Source organism: Carassius gibelio, chromosome A4 (genome assembly GCF_023724105.1).
Source record: "Carassius gibelio isolate Cgi1373 ecotype wild population from Czech Republic chromosome A4, carGib1.2-hapl.c, whole genome shotgun sequence".
NCBI classification, from domain to species: domain Eukaryota; kingdom Metazoa; phylum Chordata; class Actinopteri; order Cypriniformes; family Cyprinidae; genus Carassius; species Carassius gibelio.
Genome location: NC_068374.1, coordinates 27,961,771 through 27,982,060, shown reverse-complemented (window position 1 = coordinate 27,982,060; position 20,290 = coordinate 27,961,771). Strand labels below are relative to the sequence as shown.

General features: G+C 35.2%; 2 protein-coding genes across 2 annotated transcripts; both read right to left on the bottom strand.

Annotated features, from left to right (window-relative positions):
• Positions 1 to 732: 732 nt before the first annotated feature.
• Positions 733 to 2,070, bottom strand: LOC127970341 (interferon gamma-related-like). The gene is made up of 4 exons (XM_052572861.1): positions 1,855 to 2,070; positions 1,529 to 1,591; positions 1,232 to 1,441; positions 733 to 1,108 (listed from the first exon to the last, which is right to left on the bottom strand). Exons 1-4 carry the CDS (start codon positions 1,999 to 2,001, stop codon positions 986 to 988), a joined length of 543 nt encoding a protein of 180 aa, XP_052428821.1. The 5' UTR covers positions 2,002 to 2,070; the 3' UTR covers positions 733 to 985.
• A 3,832-nt stretch (positions 2,071 to 5,902) lies between these two features.
• Positions 5,903 to 7,396, bottom strand: LOC127970332 (interferon gamma-related-like). The gene is made up of 4 exons (XM_052572848.1): positions 7,190 to 7,396; positions 6,985 to 7,047; positions 6,695 to 6,904; positions 5,903 to 6,159 (listed from the first exon to the last, which is right to left on the bottom strand). The coding sequence occupies exons 1-4, from the start codon at positions 7,346 to 7,348 to the stop codon at positions 6,091 to 6,093; spliced, it is 501 nt and encodes a 166-aa protein (XP_052428808.1). The 5' UTR covers positions 7,349 to 7,396; the 3' UTR covers positions 5,903 to 6,090.
• Between the last annotated feature and the right edge of the window lie 12,894 nt (positions 7,397 to 20,290).

Here is a 20,290-nt window from a genome sequence, read left to right as displayed (position 1 = left end):
AAAACATGCTAACTGTTCTGTCTTTGGCTGCACAGATCAGCACAGAACATTATTTAGAGTCCCATCCTCAAAAGAGACAAGCAGAGCAGTGGATTTATTAACAGTTATCTATTCACTGTATATTGCTGCTGCCACAAAGATCTAAAATAAACATGATTTATTTCCCAGCAGTTTACCTTCACAGACATAACCTACTGTTTTTGTATGTGTATTTAATGTAAACTTGTGTGTGAATGGTAACTTTACTAGCATGCTGTGTCAGTGTGCTTCGGATGTGTGCACTCAGAAAAACATATATTAGAAGTTTAAACTCGTATGGTTTAAAAACGCATGATTCCAGCACAATAATCAGAACCAAAAAGGATGTTTTGAAAGGTTACAAAGAAAAATTGAGCACCATGCACTTAAAGTCTTGGATCACACAATACCAGACTTTCAAGTAATTCCAAACACACCAACATACAAAAATATGTGCATTGTGTAGTTGACACATGACAAATGAAAATATGTGATCTAAAACTGGTTCAAAATATCAAACATGGATCTGAACCTAAAAAACCACATCACACACTATGCAGATTTGTCTGAATTCTGACTAACCAATTTTTGCAGACTGGCTCTGATTTTAGTGTCAAACGTCATGCAGGGTGTTTGTCTCGTGTGTGTGTGTGTGTGCAATATGACAATGTTTAATTTGTTGCGTTTGTTATTAAACAAACAAAGGCGTAAATGAATGCAAAAGTTGTTTTATTCACAAAATATGCCATTAAGCTCACAAAATATTTCAAGCAAATCCACAGTTAAAAACATTCACCGTTTCAGTACACTGTAATTGATGCAAACATACTTGTGATGAGAATAAGTTAGATTTTAAGTTAAGTTCCTTTGTGTTATGGTGTAGTACAGTACATTATAAAATAAAAAATAAATAAATATTTCCAATTAATTTATAAATAAATAAGCTCGTACATAGCAAAGCACTAGTTTACTGCATGGGAGACAGGGCTTTTGGATCTTCTGATTGCAGCTTGACAGGTTTTACTGTTTTGGCCTTTTTAAACACCATGAGAAAATCATTTAATGCTCCTTGGATTGTTCCATTTTTCACCTTTGAAAGAAAAAACATATGTATCAGATATCATATCATGTATCAAAACTTTGATGGCTTTTGGCTATTGTGGTAAGTAATTCAGTAATATGTACAGTTTTGTTCTCTTGTCCTCATGTTTACCTTGATTGAGTGAATGTCCTGAAGCTCTCTCCATACTTTCTGCTCTTGACTGTACCTGTGTTTCAGCTCGTGTACCTTAGATATAACATATGTTAAATTGTCTTTCACTTCTGTCTCTTTAGATTTGTTCTTCATGTCTTTGAAGATGTCTTCATAGATTTTCAGCATACTTTCGAGCAGCAGTGCTTGGCAAGTGCAAGAAGCCTTGGACTAGGAGAAACAAGTATCATTAGCACAACATAAAAAATGTTAAATTGCATTTTCACATTTGAGCTTTTTAGCATAGTTAAAACTTACACTCAGCTGGTCCAGATGAGACACAAAAACGTGTTTTCCGATCCATTCTGGGCCTTCTGTGTTCTAAAGAAAGAGGAAAAATAGCGACCGTTATGAATATATTATGCATTTCTTGTGAATCTTAACCCCTAATCTAAGATCAAACTGTCATCATGTTTAGTCTGCAATAGATGTGGTTTCTGAATCACCTGGTCTTCCTGCTAATATTAGCTGCAAGACCAAACTACAGCATCCAGTTATGAGTTGCATCTATAGTCATCTTGCTTACACAGACTGAGTTGCTTTCAAACCCGCTGCAGAGGTTCGTGACAGTAGACATCACTTACATAGTGCAATCGAAGATTACGGATATATGTTTCCAGCTTGTGGCTCTCTTCGCTTTCGGACCGTCGAAATCTGAATGCGTTGGTTGTCTGAAGAGATGCTATTAACAGAAGTCCACACAGCAGCAACATGTTGAACCAAGAATCCATTCTTTGTGTTTGTGTTTCAGTGCTGTGAACTATGCGACTTGACACACGACGTTGTGACCTGAAGCTAGTCAGCAGGTAAGTGTTGATGATCGGAAAGGGGCTGGGGGTTTATATAAGCGCACAGTGGATGCGCTTGGGTTTTTGGGGTTTCCGTGGGCTAATTTTCTATGAAAGTTTCCTATAAATCAGAGATGTGATGCTCTTAAGTAAGTGACGTTGCACTTACCCCTATAGCCCAGGAACAAATTATTATTCACAAGGATTCGTATGGCCAGACACAGTGGCCTTTGTGGATAGTCAAGATTGCAATCTATTTTTGGACAACCATGAAACTGGGTTGAGGGCTTGTTAACATGCGTATGCAATTAGTCATTACCAAACTGAAAGTTGGGTCTTCATCAGATATTATTTTTTGTGTGAAAATGAAACTACTTATCAGTCGCATCAACTGCTTTTATATATGCCAACTAAATCTAACTGCCATTAATCAATGTGCATTTTTTTGCATGCATATCTGTAATTGCATATGTCTGAATTTGATGCATATGCATTTGACCACAAGTGTTTGTTTACATGTGTGAAAGTGCATATGTATGCATACATACCTTTGTATATTTGGTGCTGCAAATGCACCACATACTGAAAAAGTCAGTCGTGCATACTGCATAATGTAAACATACTGCATAATTTTGGCACTTTTCATTCAACATGCATTAATTTGAATTGCTGGTAAATTTGTGCTGATGGAAATTTGCTTAATCTACAACTTTCTGATTGTGGCCACATAGCTTTTCAGTTGAATTTCCTTTCAAACATACTGTGGTGTAGCAACAAACATCAGTTCTCTGAATCTAAACCTCAGAAATCTTAAAAACATGTTGAAGATGTAAATGAAGTTGTGCATAGTATGCTAAAGGGATGGACAGTGAAGTACAGTGCAAGTTTCAGGAACTGTTTCTTCTAAGTAGTAAGTTGGCGGAAACGGTTTCAAGGTTGTGGGTTGGATTCCCAGGGAAAGTGTGAACTGATCAAATGTGTACCTTGAATGCAGTGCAGGTTATTAGAGTTATTAAGGTTATTATCAAATACAAACCCGATTCGATAAATTGTGAATAAAAACAGAATGCAGTAATATTAATATTTTATTCAGAATACAACATAGATGACATATCAAATGTTTAAACTGAGAAAATGTATCATTGTAAGGGGAAAATAAGTTGATTTTAAATTTCATGGTATCAACACGTCTCTAAAAAGTTGCGACAAGGGCATGTCTATCACTGTGTGGCATCTCCTCTTCTTTTTATCACAGTCTGCAAATGACTGAGGAGACAAGTTGCTCAAGTTTAGGAATAGGAATGTTGTGCCATTTTTGTCTAATACAAACTTATAGTTGCTCCACTGTCTTAGGTCTTCTTTGTTGCATCTTCTTCTTTATGATGTGCCAAATGTGTTCTATGGGTGAAATATCTGGATTGCAGGCTGGCTATTTCAGTACCCGGATCCCTTATTCTACGCAGCCATGATGTTGTAATTGATGCAGTATTAGGTCTGGAAGAGACAACGTCTGGATGGGAGCATATGTTGTTCTAAAACTTGGATATACCTTTCAGCATTGATGCTGCCTTTCCAGATGTGTAAGCTGCCCATGCCACTCGCACTCATGCAACCCCACACCATCAGAGATGCAGGCTTCTGAACTGAGCGCTGATAACAGCTTGGGTTGGCCTTGTCCTCTTTAGTCCGGATGACATGGTTTTCCAAAAAGAACTTCAAATTTTGATTTGTCTGAGCACAGAACAGTTTTCCACTTTGCCACAGTCCATTTTAAATTAGCCTTATTGCCCCGGGGCAAATGCATACGCTTCTGGATCGTGTTTAGATATGGCTTCTTTTTTGACCTATAGAGTTTTAGCCAGCAACAGCGAATGGCAAGGTGGATTGTGTTCACTGACAATGTTTTCTGTAAGTATTCCTGAGCCCATGTTGTGATTTCCATTACATTAGCATTCCTGTATATGATGCAGTTCCATCTTAGGGCCCGAAGATCATGGGCATCCAGTATGGTTTTCCAGCCTTGACCCTTACGCACAGAGATTGTTCCAGATTCTCTGAATCTTTGGATGATTTTATGCACTGTAGATGATGATAACTCTTTGCAATTTTTATCTGAAAAACTCCTTTCTGATATTAATCCACAATTTTTCACCGCAGCATTGGGGAATTGATGATCCTCTGCCCATCTTGACTTCTGAGAGACACTGCCACTCTCTGAGAGGCTCTTTTTATACCCAATCATGTTGCCAATTGACCTAATAAGTTACAAATTTTTAGGTCAATAGAAATAGAACTGCTGGTGATTCCAGCTAACCCATCGGTTCATCACAATCGTTTCATCACAACTTCTCTATACAGCTGGGTTCGTCAACCATAACTCCTTCGAGGACAGCCAGAAACCTAGGAGTTGTGATGGATCATCAGTTAAGCTTCACAGACCATAGTGCTACAACGACCTAGTCCTGCAGATTTGCCTTATACAACATTAGGAAGATAATGTTGTTTGCTTCCTGTCAGAGCAAGCCACCCAACTTCTTGTCCTAGCTCTTGTTCTCTCCAGACTGGACTATTGTAATGCTCTCCTGGTGGGCCTTCCTGCATGTACCATCAAGCCTCTGCAACTTATCCAGAAAGCAGCAGCAAGGGTTGTCTTCAATGAGCAAAAAAAAAAGCTCACGTTACTCCTCTCCTCATCCACTCGCATCACGGATGCTTCCCTACAAGACGACCACTGGCACGGCACCAATATACCTAAACTCACTGGTTAAATTTCATGAGCCCTCCGGAAGTTTGCACTTTGCAAGTGAATGACGCCTTGTGGTGCCATCCCAAAGAGGTTCAAAATCACTCTCACAGACCTTTTCCTGGACTGTGCCCAGCTGGTGGAATGACCTCCCAATCTCTGTTCGTATAGAGTCTTTACTCATTTTCAAAAAAACATCTAAAGACTCATATTTTTCGCCAGCACTTAACCAACTAATACTAGCACTTTCCTTTTCTTGTCTTTCATATTCTTGTAAAAAAAAAAAAAAACCTGCCTACGTGTTCTGTACTGACTGAGACTTGTCATGGCACTTGTATACTGTTGTTATTCTCTTGTTGATCTGATTGCTTCTATTGTTTTCATTTATAAGGCGTTTAATTGTTTTCATTTGGTCCTCCAGCTGTTCCTTATTTGTACATTTAACTTGTCCGGCCTTTTATTGCTACCTGTTCCAACTTTTTTGGAATGTGTCGCTCTCATGAAATCCAAAATGAGCCAATATTTGGCATGACATTTCAAAATGTCTCACTTTCAATATTTGATATGTTATCTGTATTCTATTGTGCCTAAAATATATGTTTATGAGATTTGTAACTTATTGCATTCCTTTTTTTCACAATTTACTTTTGTAAATTTTACTTTTACACTGTAATTTAATACAGTGTCCCAACTTTTTTGGAATCTGGTTTGTACTTTCTTCAGCGGTTTGCATGACACATTGAAGTCTTGGATACCACATGAGAGATATATAGGTTTGAATGTCACTTAAGTTATAAAGTGAAGTTTCCCATTCCCTCACTCTTCCAAATATATCCCTGCCTCATCTTCATTGCAGAGCGCAAATAAATATGAACTATAAAAGTATCTTAGATTATTATTTTATGTATATCTTGCATTTGACAACGACTCCAAAAGGAGAGCTGATATCAAAGTTTCCCATCTGTAATAGCTTTCGCTTTCTTGAATTAAATCGATTTTGAGAATTTTGTGATTTTTATACTAGTTCATGCAAGACTTTCTTCTTAGGGAGCCAGCTTTTACATGCATGCCATCTTTATTTATTTATAAAACTTCAAAACATTTATGAACATCTTTTTGTAGGTGCATTTTATAAATGATCACACAAGACATAAATTAATGCAAAACTTGTAATTTTATTTGTTTCGTTAGGCCATGTGATAATAAATAATAATAATTTAAATATTTGACTAAACAGCCACAGAAATTAAGATGATTCTTGTCCTGGAGATTGTTTCTGTTGGTCTTCCTCAGTAGGCCAGATCATACAAAATGAGAAAGGAATTTAGGATTCCTTTCTGGATTGTGTCATTTTTCACCTGGTTGGGGACAAACATACAAATCATATATCATAACCAACATTTAACTTTAGTTACAGACAGTGTTGGGGAAAATTACTTAAAAAATTAATGCATTACAATGTTGCACTTTTTGTCACCTGGGCTGGGCTTCCTTGCTTGCTTTTTAATAACAAAAAGCCCAACGTTACATTTTTGGCAACTGTAAAGGCCCTTACATACCAAAAGTGAAATTTACTAAGCCTCCAGCTGAAGGAAGTGCCTCTACACCTCACTCCCAGTGTCTCTCAACACTGGGACAGGAGAGGTATCAGTGAATAAATATAAAAACAATGTAACTTGCATTATTGATCTGAACAAGTAATTCAGATATTTCATTGCAATTTAAAAAATAATGCATTACTTTACTACTTCCTTGAAAAAAAGAAACCTGATAACGTAACTCGCGTAACATGAAATGCATTACACCCCAACAGTGGTTACAGATAAACTAGAAATTAAAATACTGGCAATCAGCATAACATTTCTGGACATCTTTTATACTCTTTATTTATACCTCGATTGAGTGAATCTCCTGAAGCTCCTTCCATACTTTCTGTTCTTCACTATACTTGTGTCTCAGCATTTTCACCTCAGTCATTATATATTTTAGGCTGGATTTTGTGTCTTCATTCTCAGCTTTCCCCCTCATGTCTTGGAAAATCGTTTCAGAGAGGTTCAGCATTGTATCAAGCAGCAGAGACTCACAAGTGCAGGAAGCCTTGGACTAAAAGAAAGAGGTATCATTAGCATCTCTTTTTTTCATATTTTAGCATTAGCGACAGTAACAATGGTTTAAATACTTACATTCAGCTGGTGCAGATGAGAAACAAAAGCAGACTTTCCAAACCATTCCATTCCAGTGGTATGCTAAAAAGCAGACATAAAAGAGTGTTTTTCATAAAGTAATTGCATTGCTTCTTACTAGCATCACCATACGGCAATACCAAACTCAATGCTTGCACAAACATGTTTAAAGTCGCCGAAGAAGTTGCCAGTAAACATCACTTACATAATGCATTTGCAAAGGTTGGATTTTTTCTTCTACTTTCTTCAGCATTTGCTCTTTGTCATTTTGGGACCGTGGAAGTCTGGCTCCGTTGATTCCTTGAGGAGACACTATTAAGAGAAATGCACATAGCAAGTGCATCATGTTAAGCAAAGAATACATTTTTGGCTAAACACACAGCTGTAAAAACGGTGCCCGAATGTGACGCTCGTCAGCAGGTGAGTGATTTTGACGAGGATGGGGCTGTGGGTTTATATGCACAACTTAAGGGCAATGACATGAGGGTGACAGGGGATGCCCATCTGGTTTTGGGGTTTCTGTGACACCATTTTCTAAAAAACGCTTCCTTTATTCCGGAGATATCCTGCTTTTACCCAACCCCATACCCAATGGGCAGCTTTCATGAGGATTCATATGATTGTGGTTTATTGAATATTTCCATGGTTGCAAGCCACAGAAAAAGCCTTCAAGAAACTGGGTTGCTATTCAGATAAACTATGACTCAGCAAATTGAAAACTGGATCACCATCACATATACTGCAATAACTGATGGCTATTCTTATTGCTGCTTGTTGTGTAATGCAAGCAGAGCATTTGTTTAGTGAAGCTTGTTGCTACAGTAAAAAAAATAAAAAAATAAAAATACCTTCCTTTTGTAAATCATAATAATGACATTACTTAGATTTTTCATGTTAAAGTAAAAATGCTGAGAAAAAAAAAATCTATTTATGAAATACTAAATCTAATATGAGATGAAAGGATTTTCAGGATATTATGAAGTAAAAATGTTGAAACTGACATAATTGAAAGTATGAAAAAGTATGAGTCATAATCGAAATGTCTTTTTATGTTGCCATTTCAGGTTTTAGGTCATAATTATGACTTAGTGTCTCAATTTCAGTTTCTTATTTTTGTCATAATTTTGGTTTTTCTCAGTTATGACTTAGTATCTCATAATGGTGAATATTTATCTTATGATTATGAATTTTTAAGACATATGTGATTTACTTGCTGATGTTGCAGAAATGAGCATTCATTGGATACTTGTGGTAATATCAGAACTCTTTTTATGATTTTACATCCATCTCTTCCATGTCACGTTTAAAATACGCAAGACAAGTGAAGGTATATTCCTGTAGTTTAATGCATGGTATTTGCTTCTTTTGTAAATGTAGATGAGTATGTAAAACATGCATCTGCATTTTTTGTGACTCTTTATGTACATGCATTCCTAAATGCATGCCTGCACGTGTATTTGTTTAGATTTTAACGTGCACCTGTTACTGACTAAGACTTTCTTATTACAAAACTGCTAAAAGATCAAATCAAGCATTATGCATATTTTGTATTTTTGATCCCATATGCATTTCTTTAGCATTGGTGGTTGATCCGTGGTTTACTTAAGATTTGCTTAAGTTACATTTTACAGTCTGTGGCCACATAATTTTTCAGTTGAATTCCCCTCAAACAAACTGTGGTGAAGCAACATCACTTCTCTGAACCTGAACCTCAGAAATCATCTTAATCCAGCCTGTCACTGCATTTAAAACAGTATAGGTTATAGTTGTGCATCAGTGAATATAATTATCAGTGAGATGAGAAGATTTGAAAGAATGCAAATGCTATCTGGAATCACCAGGTGGCATCACTGGGTAAAAGTTTCTAATTACGTAAACAGCTGTTGCAACTAACTCTCACATACTTGCATTTTTAAGTAACAGTCATTCCTTGAAAAAAAAACAAATCTAATTTACATTAGGCTCAAATATAGGCTTACTGTACATGTAAGATTGCTCCAGCTTAATGGCATGTTTGAGTGAATATATTTCTTAAATAATCAAGTATTTTTGTTATATTTCTATTTTCCTTTTTTAGTTTTATCTGATTGCTTATGATTGAATGGCCCAAACATTTTGTCTTAAATTTGGATAACATATCTTCATCACATACTCTACTTACTGAACTTCTGACTTATCCATCCACTAAAAATCACTTTGAGACCAGCTGGTTATAAGTATAGTAATAGCTCAGAAAAATAAAGTTAGTTCAGTGAAAATCTAAACACTCTTTCATGAATGTTAATAACACAATATTAAAATTCGAATAACTACTACTAAAAGGTATAGTGGGAGCTAAATGGTGAAACTATTTGTGGTCTAATTGGCTAGTGGTTTTAGTGATCATGGTTTTAAAAAAGTGTGGTAACCCTAGAATACATATCTTTCGTTAATGAATTCTAGTAACTACTATAAGAAACTCATTTTTGATTCAAAATGTGAACCACAACATACAACTATGTGGTTTTGTATTAATTTATTAATCACTCATTGGTGACAGAACAGTATTGTAAAGTGCACCACCCAGTGTTCACGAAAAACCACCAGCCAACTGGACTACAATTAGTTTACACAATGACTTACAAGGGGCCATATCTGTGACTGTGACACACAATACACATCCGACCCCAACCTTTCCCAGCCGCATGTCTAGATAGATTGAAACTGTGTCACTGTGAGGTTTAACCAACTAATTTAACTCTATACTATCCTCTAACAGGATACGATCCTGTTCGTATATATATTTGTACAAAAACTTTGAAGAATACAAAAAACCATGAGCGAAAAGAGTTTGGTCGAGGGCCTTCCAGTCTCCACTCCATGTTGGAAAAGAGAGTGATTCAGCTGTATTGCTGATTGAGTCACTGAGTCAGTGACCTAACTGCTTCCTCTGCGGCCTCTCTATCTGCGTAGCGGCTTAACTGTGAGTTTCCAATGAGCTTGCTGTGGTCAGGCACTTGCTCAGCGCTGCTGCTTCTGAGCACTGGAGTCAAAATTCACCCGATTTCTCACTCACACCTTCTTTGCTTTTTTTTTTTTGTGAGGAGGATTTGAGGTGGCAATTTACCCAACTTTACAATTATTCATGTAAGCATTTATGGTGAAATGAGATTACTGGGGAAGCAGAATATTTCCATTCCATATATGCAAACGTAGTAGTGTTTTATAATGATCTGATAATGACTTTAAATTTGCATAATATTTATTTTGCCCCTAATTCACTTTATTAAAGGGATATTTCACCCAGAAATGAAACCTCTGTCATTTACTCACCTTTCAGTTGTTCTCAAATGTAGTCTTTTTTTTTCTGTTGGAATGCAGAAGATGATAATTTGAAGAATGTTGGTAACCGTTACAGTTACAGTTGACGGTAGCCATTGACTTCCATTGTATTTTTTCCATTCTATGGGAGTTAGTGGCTACCATTAAAATATATTATGTGTGTGTGTGTGTGTGTGTGTGTGTGTGTTTTCAAAAACTGAAAGAAACTCATACAGGTTTCAGGTTTAGAACAAGTGGGGTGTGAGTAAATGATGGCAGAATTCAATGAATGATCTCCTTTAAGACACTACAAAGCCTACAGCCTCACTTGTGTAATTATTTATTATTATATTTGATTCAAACTTAAAGTGATAGTTCACCCAAAAATAAAATAATGTACATCATCATTTATTCACCATCCTGACATTTTAAAACCATATGCAGCTTTGTCGTTCTTCTAAGCATCTCTTTTTTGTTGTTTCACAACAGCATGAGTTAATGAGGACTGTTGTCATTTTTGGGTGAACATGTTTTAATTATTGCTTCTAACAGGCAAATGTGTTTAGCTAGAAGGACTTGACTGGTTGCTTTGAGTAAAATCTACATTTCATGACTTTTTGAAACTCCAAGCTTGCAGTTTTGATGTAACCAGCAGTTGCAGCAGTTGCTTACTGGTGCTTGTGTGGCTAAGAGAAACAATAGTGAGAAAGAAAGTTGTGTGTTTATTAGTGTATCTAAGTGTTTGTGTTTGGGTATGCTTGCACATGCATGCCTGCGCCCTTTCGTTGCACCAGAACTGAGCATAGCTTGGGTTGTTTGGTGGCGATGTGAGAGAGACGTTTGTGGTCGAGTTTCATGGTGCTACGACTTCCAGGAACTGCAGCTGTTTACAGTGACAGTGATGGTAGAGTTTGCCAAAGGATTGAATACATTAATTTAAAAAAATATATATATTAAAAGTAATTAATAATTAATAATAATAATTATTATTATTATAACAATAAAAAAGGTTTATGTCTAAAAATGCATAATGTCTAAAAATGTCTTTAATATTTTCAAAAAACGATATTATTAGTGTTATATATATATATATATATATATATATATATATATATATATATATATATATATTATTTTTTTTTTTTTTTTTTTTTTTTTTTTTTTTATAGGAATATATTTTAAACTTTGATAAAATGTGATTATTATCGAGCTAAAAATGTGTATATTGAATGTTTCGCGTGAACAGACTGTGCTTCCCGAAGTTGGAAAATATTTCACTTGTGGGTGCAATACCTAAAAATGAGCCACTAGAGGGAGCCAGTGAAACGAAAGTTGTACCTGTAGTGCTGTTGTACTTGTATCAGATCCAGTGATATCGTTCATATTTTTCAGAAAGTTATAGGCTTTTATTGAAAGTTTTGAATCATATGAATTATTTAGCCTAACTGAAACTTTTAATGTTTCGAAAACCACAAAAGTTTAGTCAAATGTATATTTTGTTCTAAATAAATGCTTGTTTTCGCCTGAAGAGGTAGCAGTGGCAACACGAAAATGTTTTTGTTATCATCAGATGGTAGCCAGACCTTGGAGCGCCATTGAAAGGCTTTGAAAAGAGACAAACACAAAAGCAACCTCTCCGCCTGATTTAAACTTTATTAACTTTCAAGGTTCACAGACATCAAATATTACATCAAAGGTATCAAATTTACATTCAAATATTAAATTCAACCTTGGCTAATTTATGACACTGACAGAATAATTGCTCACAGAGAGAACTAGGCCTACAGGTAATGCCTGATCATAACTTATATATTTAAATTCTCATTTCCAATCCAACAATTCAAACTGTTTAAATTAATTACAAATATAAACACAAAAAAATACAATCTAATAAAAAAATAAATTATGGATTTGAAAAATAACAATAATAAATAAGTCTTCAGTTATTATATATTACTTTGTATCCTTTAAACTATAATGCATTTTATTTTAATAAGCATAAATATTTTTGTTCATAATAGCAAGGTACCAAAATGATGCAAAACATTATTAATTAGGTTAGGCTTATCTAACAGATGCATGGGTTTATTTGCTATGTGATAAATTGCCTTGGTTTCCCTGAGATTTGTTAAATGAAACTAGAATTTGACTTATTGTTCATGAGTTCTCACAGGATGTGACTTGATGGCTGGTGTAGTCTGGAAGTCAAACTAATTTCTCTGAAAGCTGTCTGTTGATTATTGATAGAGGAAGTCATAGTATTTTTATGTATGACTCAAGTCACCGTTTTATGATATCGGTGTTTATTTGAACCTGGTTCCTCAACTGCAGGATGTGTGTGGCTGACTGTGGATGGGTGAATCCTGATTCTTCTGTGCCTGTGTGGAAGAGCTAGTGGATCTCATGTGTTCTACTTTTATCCATGGCAATACTGATCCACACCAGAACCTGGCGAAACTCACTCTGTGCTTTTAAGAGACCCTTTGGTTGGAGCTGTGTATGAAAAACAAAGAGGGTTACTCATAAAATATACTGCTGTTGACATCTCATGGGCATAAAAAGAGATGATAAGCTTCTAAGTCATTTATTAATATTCTGATAAAGATAAAGGAAAATATTTTCTGCTCTACATTTCACTTTACATTACATTTTATAACCTGAAATAGTGTTGTGTCATAAAAAGTCCACATTATCTGTATGTATATATATATTTATTTATGTATATGTATGTATATGTGTGTGTGTATATATATATATATATATATATATATATATATATATATATATATATATATATATATATATATATATATATATATATATATATATATATATATACAAGTATACATTTATATGTGTGTGTGCAAATATATATAATATTTGAAGAAATAATATTAAAAGATTATGGCACCTCAAATACACACACACACACACACACACACACACACATTTTACCACTTTTACCAGACTGTGTAATCCAGCCACCCTACTAAAGTTATCGGTACTGCAGTTGGCCACTGAATATCGGCAAAACAAACATAAACGCAGTTAACTTTGTATAAAGCTGAGGCTGCAAACAGATCATGTAAATGAATATCTCTTACCATCTTAATTGTGTCCTCGATTGTGTTAAGATTCTCTTCTCCGCAGAGTGACAGAGTTTGATTGGCTTCAGTTACCTGTGTCAAAAAAAAATATATCGGTTTAAAAAATAAAAATGCATGAAAATGTTTGTCTGTGTATGGAAATGTAAATCATCTGCTAGCTCCCACCATTAACTTATAGTTTCAAAAACTTAACAAGTATATTGACTGTACAAAGTGATGGATGTTAATGACTTACACAGTTCTCCATCATGCGCTTTAGCCTTAAAACAGAACCCATAAACGTTTTTGACAGTTGTTGAGAGCTGTTCTTCCACAGCTTCTGGAAAACATGCTCATCATAGATTTCCAGGATGCGTTTGAAGTCAGCGACATTCAGTTTCTGTAAGGAGGTAGCAGATCAGTTTATTTTATTTTGCCAAAACCGATTTTTGTTATGTGAAATGACAGATGAATGGGTGGAAACCACCGGGGCTAGTTGTCACAAGGGCACAAAGAGTCAAAAGGGAGGTTTGGGCAAGTTGTCCAATTTGTAATACTATAAATGAGTTGTTTACCTATTAAGTCACTGATTACTGTTGGTTTGATAATTTCATGTTTCTTTATAAATTTCATAAATATATAAAAATTTTACTTTTAGAGCTCTTTTGTTAGTTTTAAATGCTTTTATTGTCCTCACTTGTTTTTTAATTGCTTTGGATAAGTCTGCTAAATGTCTAAATATAAATGCAATGTAAATATGCATGTTGTCCACTTTATTAGTGGTGAAGAAGTTTTGTAAAAAAAAAAAAAAAAAAAATTTGAATAAATAATATTAAATGTTTATGGCTGTTTGCGGTATCTTATATTATCTTATAATATATAATTTTAAATAATTATATTTAAAACAATTATTTATATATATATATATATATATATATATATATATATATATATATATATATATAAATACTTAAAAAATACAAAAAGCTTAAAATTTAAGTTACTGTTTAAGTTCATGTATAATAATATTACAATTGCATGGCGCCTTGAGGTCTTTTATGTTAATTAAGATATCAGAACAGTTGTCCCAACTTTTTTTTTTAAACTGCAATTAATTAATTAATTAAATTATTAATTAAAATTAATTATTAATTAAAATTACATTTTATATTTTATATATTAAATTTTGAGTTACTGTTCAAGTTTAGGTATAAAGGTGTAAATAATGCATAATTGTTATCTTACCTTGGAGCACTTTTTAAGTTTTCCTAATATTCGGTGGAAGGGTGCATTGTCCTTCTGCAACAACAAAAGAACAGTTGTTATGCATGTCACCTTATTAAATGTACATATTGTAATTGGGGTCCATGTATAAATTGAGATACTTACAGGTAGAAATTTCTGGATGAGTTCTGAAGTCTCCATCATGTCTTTGATCATAGGTGGAGTGATATTCTGGTTCAAGCACTCCTCATGCTTGTGGCCTTGAGAGCAGTACAGGACAGTGCAGAGGGCGAGCAAGGTTACAATCCGCATCCTGGTTCGGTTTCGGAGAGGACTGAAATGCAGCGTACAGTCTGTACAGTAGCTCAGTGTGCTTAAAACAACCACTGACAATCATAGCTTTTATAGCTCCATCCTTTGTCAAAAAAAAATTCCCACACTGATGAGTTTCCTTTTAACCTCAAATGCTGAGAATTGCATGCTGGCTTGGCCCTCATCTTTCCTTGTGGGTTCAGTCACCTGTTGGCCTATGTGGTTTTTTGTATTCTTGAGACAAAAGACTTGTGCATATTGATTACTGGACGATGAAATCTAGGTTGCGAGACCATAAAATGTGTTGCGATGCATTCATACCTACAGCATTTCCTTTGAAGTGACTAGTGAACTGTGTCTAAATAACTGTTTAGCTATTGGAAAAACGGTGAACATTATTTAACCATACAAAGCATTAAAATGATGATGTCAGTGTTATAAAAATAATAAGATATGCTTAGTTTATTTGTATATATATATATATATATATAATTTTAACTAAATATACTGCATAATGTTATTTAGTTCATCTGTTGTTTAGTTAATAACAGGTTTAAAATTGTAAGTTGGACAAACTTACACTATTTGAAAGCCTCAGAATATCCCATCATTTATTGTTTTAAAAACTAAAATGATTTAAAATGATGTTAGACATGCATTCATCCCAAACGCCAAACTAAAAGTTTAATATATGTAAAACATCTTTTCTGCAAATTTAGAGCCGAGGTTACTAATAACTTACATGATCGTTGACATTTACCGAAACATATTTTACCATGACAAAAAACTCTTCCAAAGGGCTTAACCACCTTCTCAAACCAGGTCAGCACCTACAAAACTCAGCAAAGAACTTAACCTGACCCAGAAAACGTTCTCAAGAGCTGCGCCGGTATTAAAATGCCTATCAAAGATGAACTGTTACAATGAACATTTTGAGTCAGAGGGTGCGAGAGGAAGTTCAATGTAAAAAATTTGCGTTTATTAAAGGACCACTAGTTTGATCATTTGATCAAGTCTGCTGCTAGACTAAACTGAACTTGACTCTGAACTGAGTCATGCTGATTCACTATGAAAGAAAGGGAAATAAGCTTCCCAATATCACTTGTGGCAATACTGGCCACAAGTGATCTTCAACCACAAGATCTGATAGCATCAGAAGAGAAAGTTAAAAATACCCCGGCTGGTTGAACCATTCAAACTTACATTGTACTGTATATATATGTTATTTTTGGAAACTTTCGCTTTTGCCTGTCTCTGTGTGTGTATGTTAAACATGTAACACAATGCACGCAAGAAAACATGAACCTGAAAATTCCCAAGCCTTTCAGTATCCTGTGCATTCCACCATTTTTCGGGCATTTACCCTTCACCGTTGTCACGTTAAGGTTTTGAAATGTTCTCTCTAAGGAGGCATTACTGTGTGTGATGGAGTGTCCAACAGTGGAGCACTTCCTGGGAATTTCACAACACCTCAGTCCTGCAGAAAAGAGGGTAGTACAAAGCCGTGGGAATGGATTTTTGGCAGTTACAATATACACATTGTGAATATGCAAAGTGGGTATTGTTCAGTCAATTGACTATCAAAAATATATGCATGTATTATTTAATACTACGTTAAAAAATAAATGAGCTATAATAAATTGCTACTTCTACATCAATTTTGCTATTAATTTATTATTATTATTATTATTATCTTTTTATGTATGTAACTGGTCTGAATGTTTATCACAGTTCTTACTTTTTTTAATTTAAATGCACAAATGTCCATATATGGTATTTTATCAGCCATCTTTAATCAAACATGTTCCTCTTGTAATGTTCAAATGTGTTCACCTTAAAAATGTTACATTGCAAAAAGTATTGGGACCCGTCACCATTATGAACTTTAATGAAATTGCATTCTAATTGCATAGACATTAATATGAAGTCAGTCCCCTTCAGGAGCTATAACAGCTTTCACTCTTCTTGGACGGCTTTCCAAAAGACTTTGTAGTGTTTCTCTGGAAATTGTTGCTTATTCATCCAGTAGAGCGTTTGTAAGGTCAGACACTGATGTTAGACAACAAGCCCTCACAATCTCTGTTCCAGTGCATCACAAAGGTGTTCGATGGGGTTGAGGTCAGGGCTCTGTGCGGACCAGTCAAGCGCCTCCATTTCAAACTCATCCAACCATGTCTTTATGGACCTTGCTAGAATAGAAAAGAGTCTTCCCCAAATTGTTCCCATAAAATTGGGAGCATAGCATTGTCCAAAATGTCTTGGTATGCTGATTGGTATTCTGACAATGTTTACTTTATTCTACCCCCCACCTCGGACCGAAACTATACCAAACTGTGACATCACTCAAAACCAAGGTACGCACCGAACCGTCATGTTTGTGTACCATTACACCCCTAATCATAACACACTATATATTATAACTAAGCAATAACCTACCACAAAAGTAGATCGGTTGAATGAATGATTCTGTGACTCATTAAGTGATTTGCCGTCATCTAGCCTACTGGTGGTTTTAGTTTCACATTTAAAAATCATTTAATTTTTCCAGCAGTTTTTATATTAAAAATGCATTTTTAAAGCAATATCTCAACACTATTTATGAAGTTGTAATTGTACCAATTCAGATGCAACTTATGTACCATGTGCAAAGATTAATTTTGTTGTTTCTTATTTCATTTGATTAGTAACAGCTCTATAAACTGTCTTATTGTTTATTGATTAAATATAAGACATTTATCTGTTAATAAATGAGGATCAGGCCAAATTCTGTTTGTGACACACAACTCATATCAACGTTTTTGTAAGTTACCGAAATCACACATGAAAACCCACAATATGCATACAGTAAATGCAGAGCGGTGCAGCTCTCTCACACTGTATGATGTGATTGACAACTAGTTGTCCATCACAATTCTGTTCCAAACAGGTAACCGAACAATTCATGCACCACATTGACTTGGATAGTATGGAGAAAAATAAAAATAATATGGTATGGGGACCATTAACTGTTTATTTAAAGAGAACCTATAGCCCCGTTTCCACCGCAGGAACTTTACCCAGGAACTAGGGACTTTGGCCTGGTACTCTGTGTGTTTCCACCGCAGGAACCAGGATCTAAATAAAGTTCCCGGTAAAAAAAATGCCCCTCAGGAAGTCCCTGCTGGCGAGGTAGTAACTTTCAAAGTTCTGGAACTTTCGGGCGCTAAACATCCTGATTGGTTAAGTTCACGCAGCATTGGTTGAGTTCAACCACCATTTATTCGGATCAACATTTTCAAAATATTACTGTTATCGTGTCATGAAATGTAAATTTAAAAGTATTTAAGGCGAGAATGTAGTTGTTTAAAACTGAAATCTGTGGTTTATTTATAAAGACAGCGCCTATTTAAAAATGTGTTTCGCCGATCTCGGAGACGGTGAGCTCCACGTGATCAGCGGGAGCTCAGTCTTCATGTATCCACAGAGAGCAGCCTCTCCTGGGATAGACCTTCTGATATGTGCCGCTGGCTCTGATGTCTCTTGATATCATATTTAATTTTATTGTTAATGTACAATGAGGAAAATTGCAGTAGTCAAGGCATACTGACTGAAGTACGCTGCTGTTTGCAGAATTACCGGACTTGCGTCGTCGCGGACATCGCACTCCCGAGTCAAATGCGCGAAGTCTGAACTACCGAGGATGCACGTGCAAAATCTTTGTATTGAACACTTTGTATTGAGAAATGCGTGCAGATCTACGTCACCAGTCTATTTGCCTAATCTTCCCGGTACTTTACACCGCGGTGGAAACGCAGAGAGCAGCAGGTCTGGGGGGAAAATAGTTCCTGGGGAAAAAGTACAAATGGGTACAAATGGAAACGCGGCATACAAGGGTACAAATGTTCCGGATAATTTCGGTGGAAACGCTGCATATTATCCACATTTTTACAAAATGTCAGTACAGTCGAAGGTATCCCTAGAATGTGTCTGTGAAATTTGTGCTCAAAACACCCCACAGATCGTTTATTATACCTAGACCAAAATTACCCTTTTTGGGTGGGAACAAAAACACGCTGTTTTTGTGTGTGTCTCTTTAAATGCAAATGAGCTGCTGCTTCCCGCCCCTTCCAGGAGAGGGTGGAGCCTTTACAGTTCTTGCGTTGGATACCCCAGTAACAAAACTGGAGAGTTCCACACAGCGAATTTAATTAGGCTTGTTCTAGATGCATCAGTGCTGTGTAGACCGATGGATGTAAGACATCAAAGTACCGCGAGAGCAATTCAAATAAAGAGTCGCTGGTTCTCTAGTCGCTCTTGTGGTACTTTGGTGTCATATTAGTGCTGATGCATCTCAAACAGCATCTTTAAAAAGTTTTATCAATTCTAGCTGTTCGTCAATTATCAGTATAGATTAAAGTGTATCTATACAGCATCTATACTACAATTAAAAACAAAATATAGCCACAAGCAGCAATCATCAAGGTCCAAGCACCAATGGCCAATGTGCATGATTTGTGATCTAACAAAAAAACAATCTCATAATGTAGTTTTTACAGGAAAGTCCAACTTGAATCTTCATTGAAAGTTAGCGTTTGATGAAACGGGTTACAGCAACATACAGCTGTCAAAAAGGGCAACTGACTTTCAAAAACAAATCACTGTTTAAAGAAAATGAAGTCACCAGAATTTTTAGTCACATTATTGCTACATTTACATTTCATTCATTTGAAAAATTTAAAGGTGTTAACAGTCAATAGAATCTAAAATAATATTTTATTTATAGTTTATTTTCAAAATCAAATAGCTGATCTTGTTCATATTGTCATCCAGTCTTTTTCACTGGAGGGGTTTCAAAACACCCTTTAACGCATCTAGACCAATTTCTGTGTTTTGTGGGCGAAGCCTATCTTTTGGCAGAAAGAAAAAAAAAACATTAAAAAAAAAAAAACATTTTAAAAAAATGAATTTTCTGTTTATATTTTAAAATTCTGACTTTTTCCCCTTCGCAATTCCAAGATTATATCTCAAAAACTTTTTTTTCCCCTCAGAATATATGCCAAACTTCTGTCTTTTGTTCTCTCAGAATGGACAAACTCGTAATTGTTGAGTTAAATCGAGTTATAAAGTCCAAACTAGAAAATATAAACTTCAGAAAAGTCAGAATTGTGAGATAAAACAGATATGTATTATGTAAAATGTTAAATGGTAGGTTAGTTCATGCTTTAACTATAGGGCTAACTCAATATGTCATCTATGAACTGCATATGTGAATATTATGTCTATTGTTTAAATTAAATTTATGCTTCAAAAGTAGGGTAATCATAGGTTTCATCCATAGTCTGTCGGTTTAAATGTCTGCGTTAAACTTTAAATGGTGTCTTTGATGACAGCATTCTATAAAAACA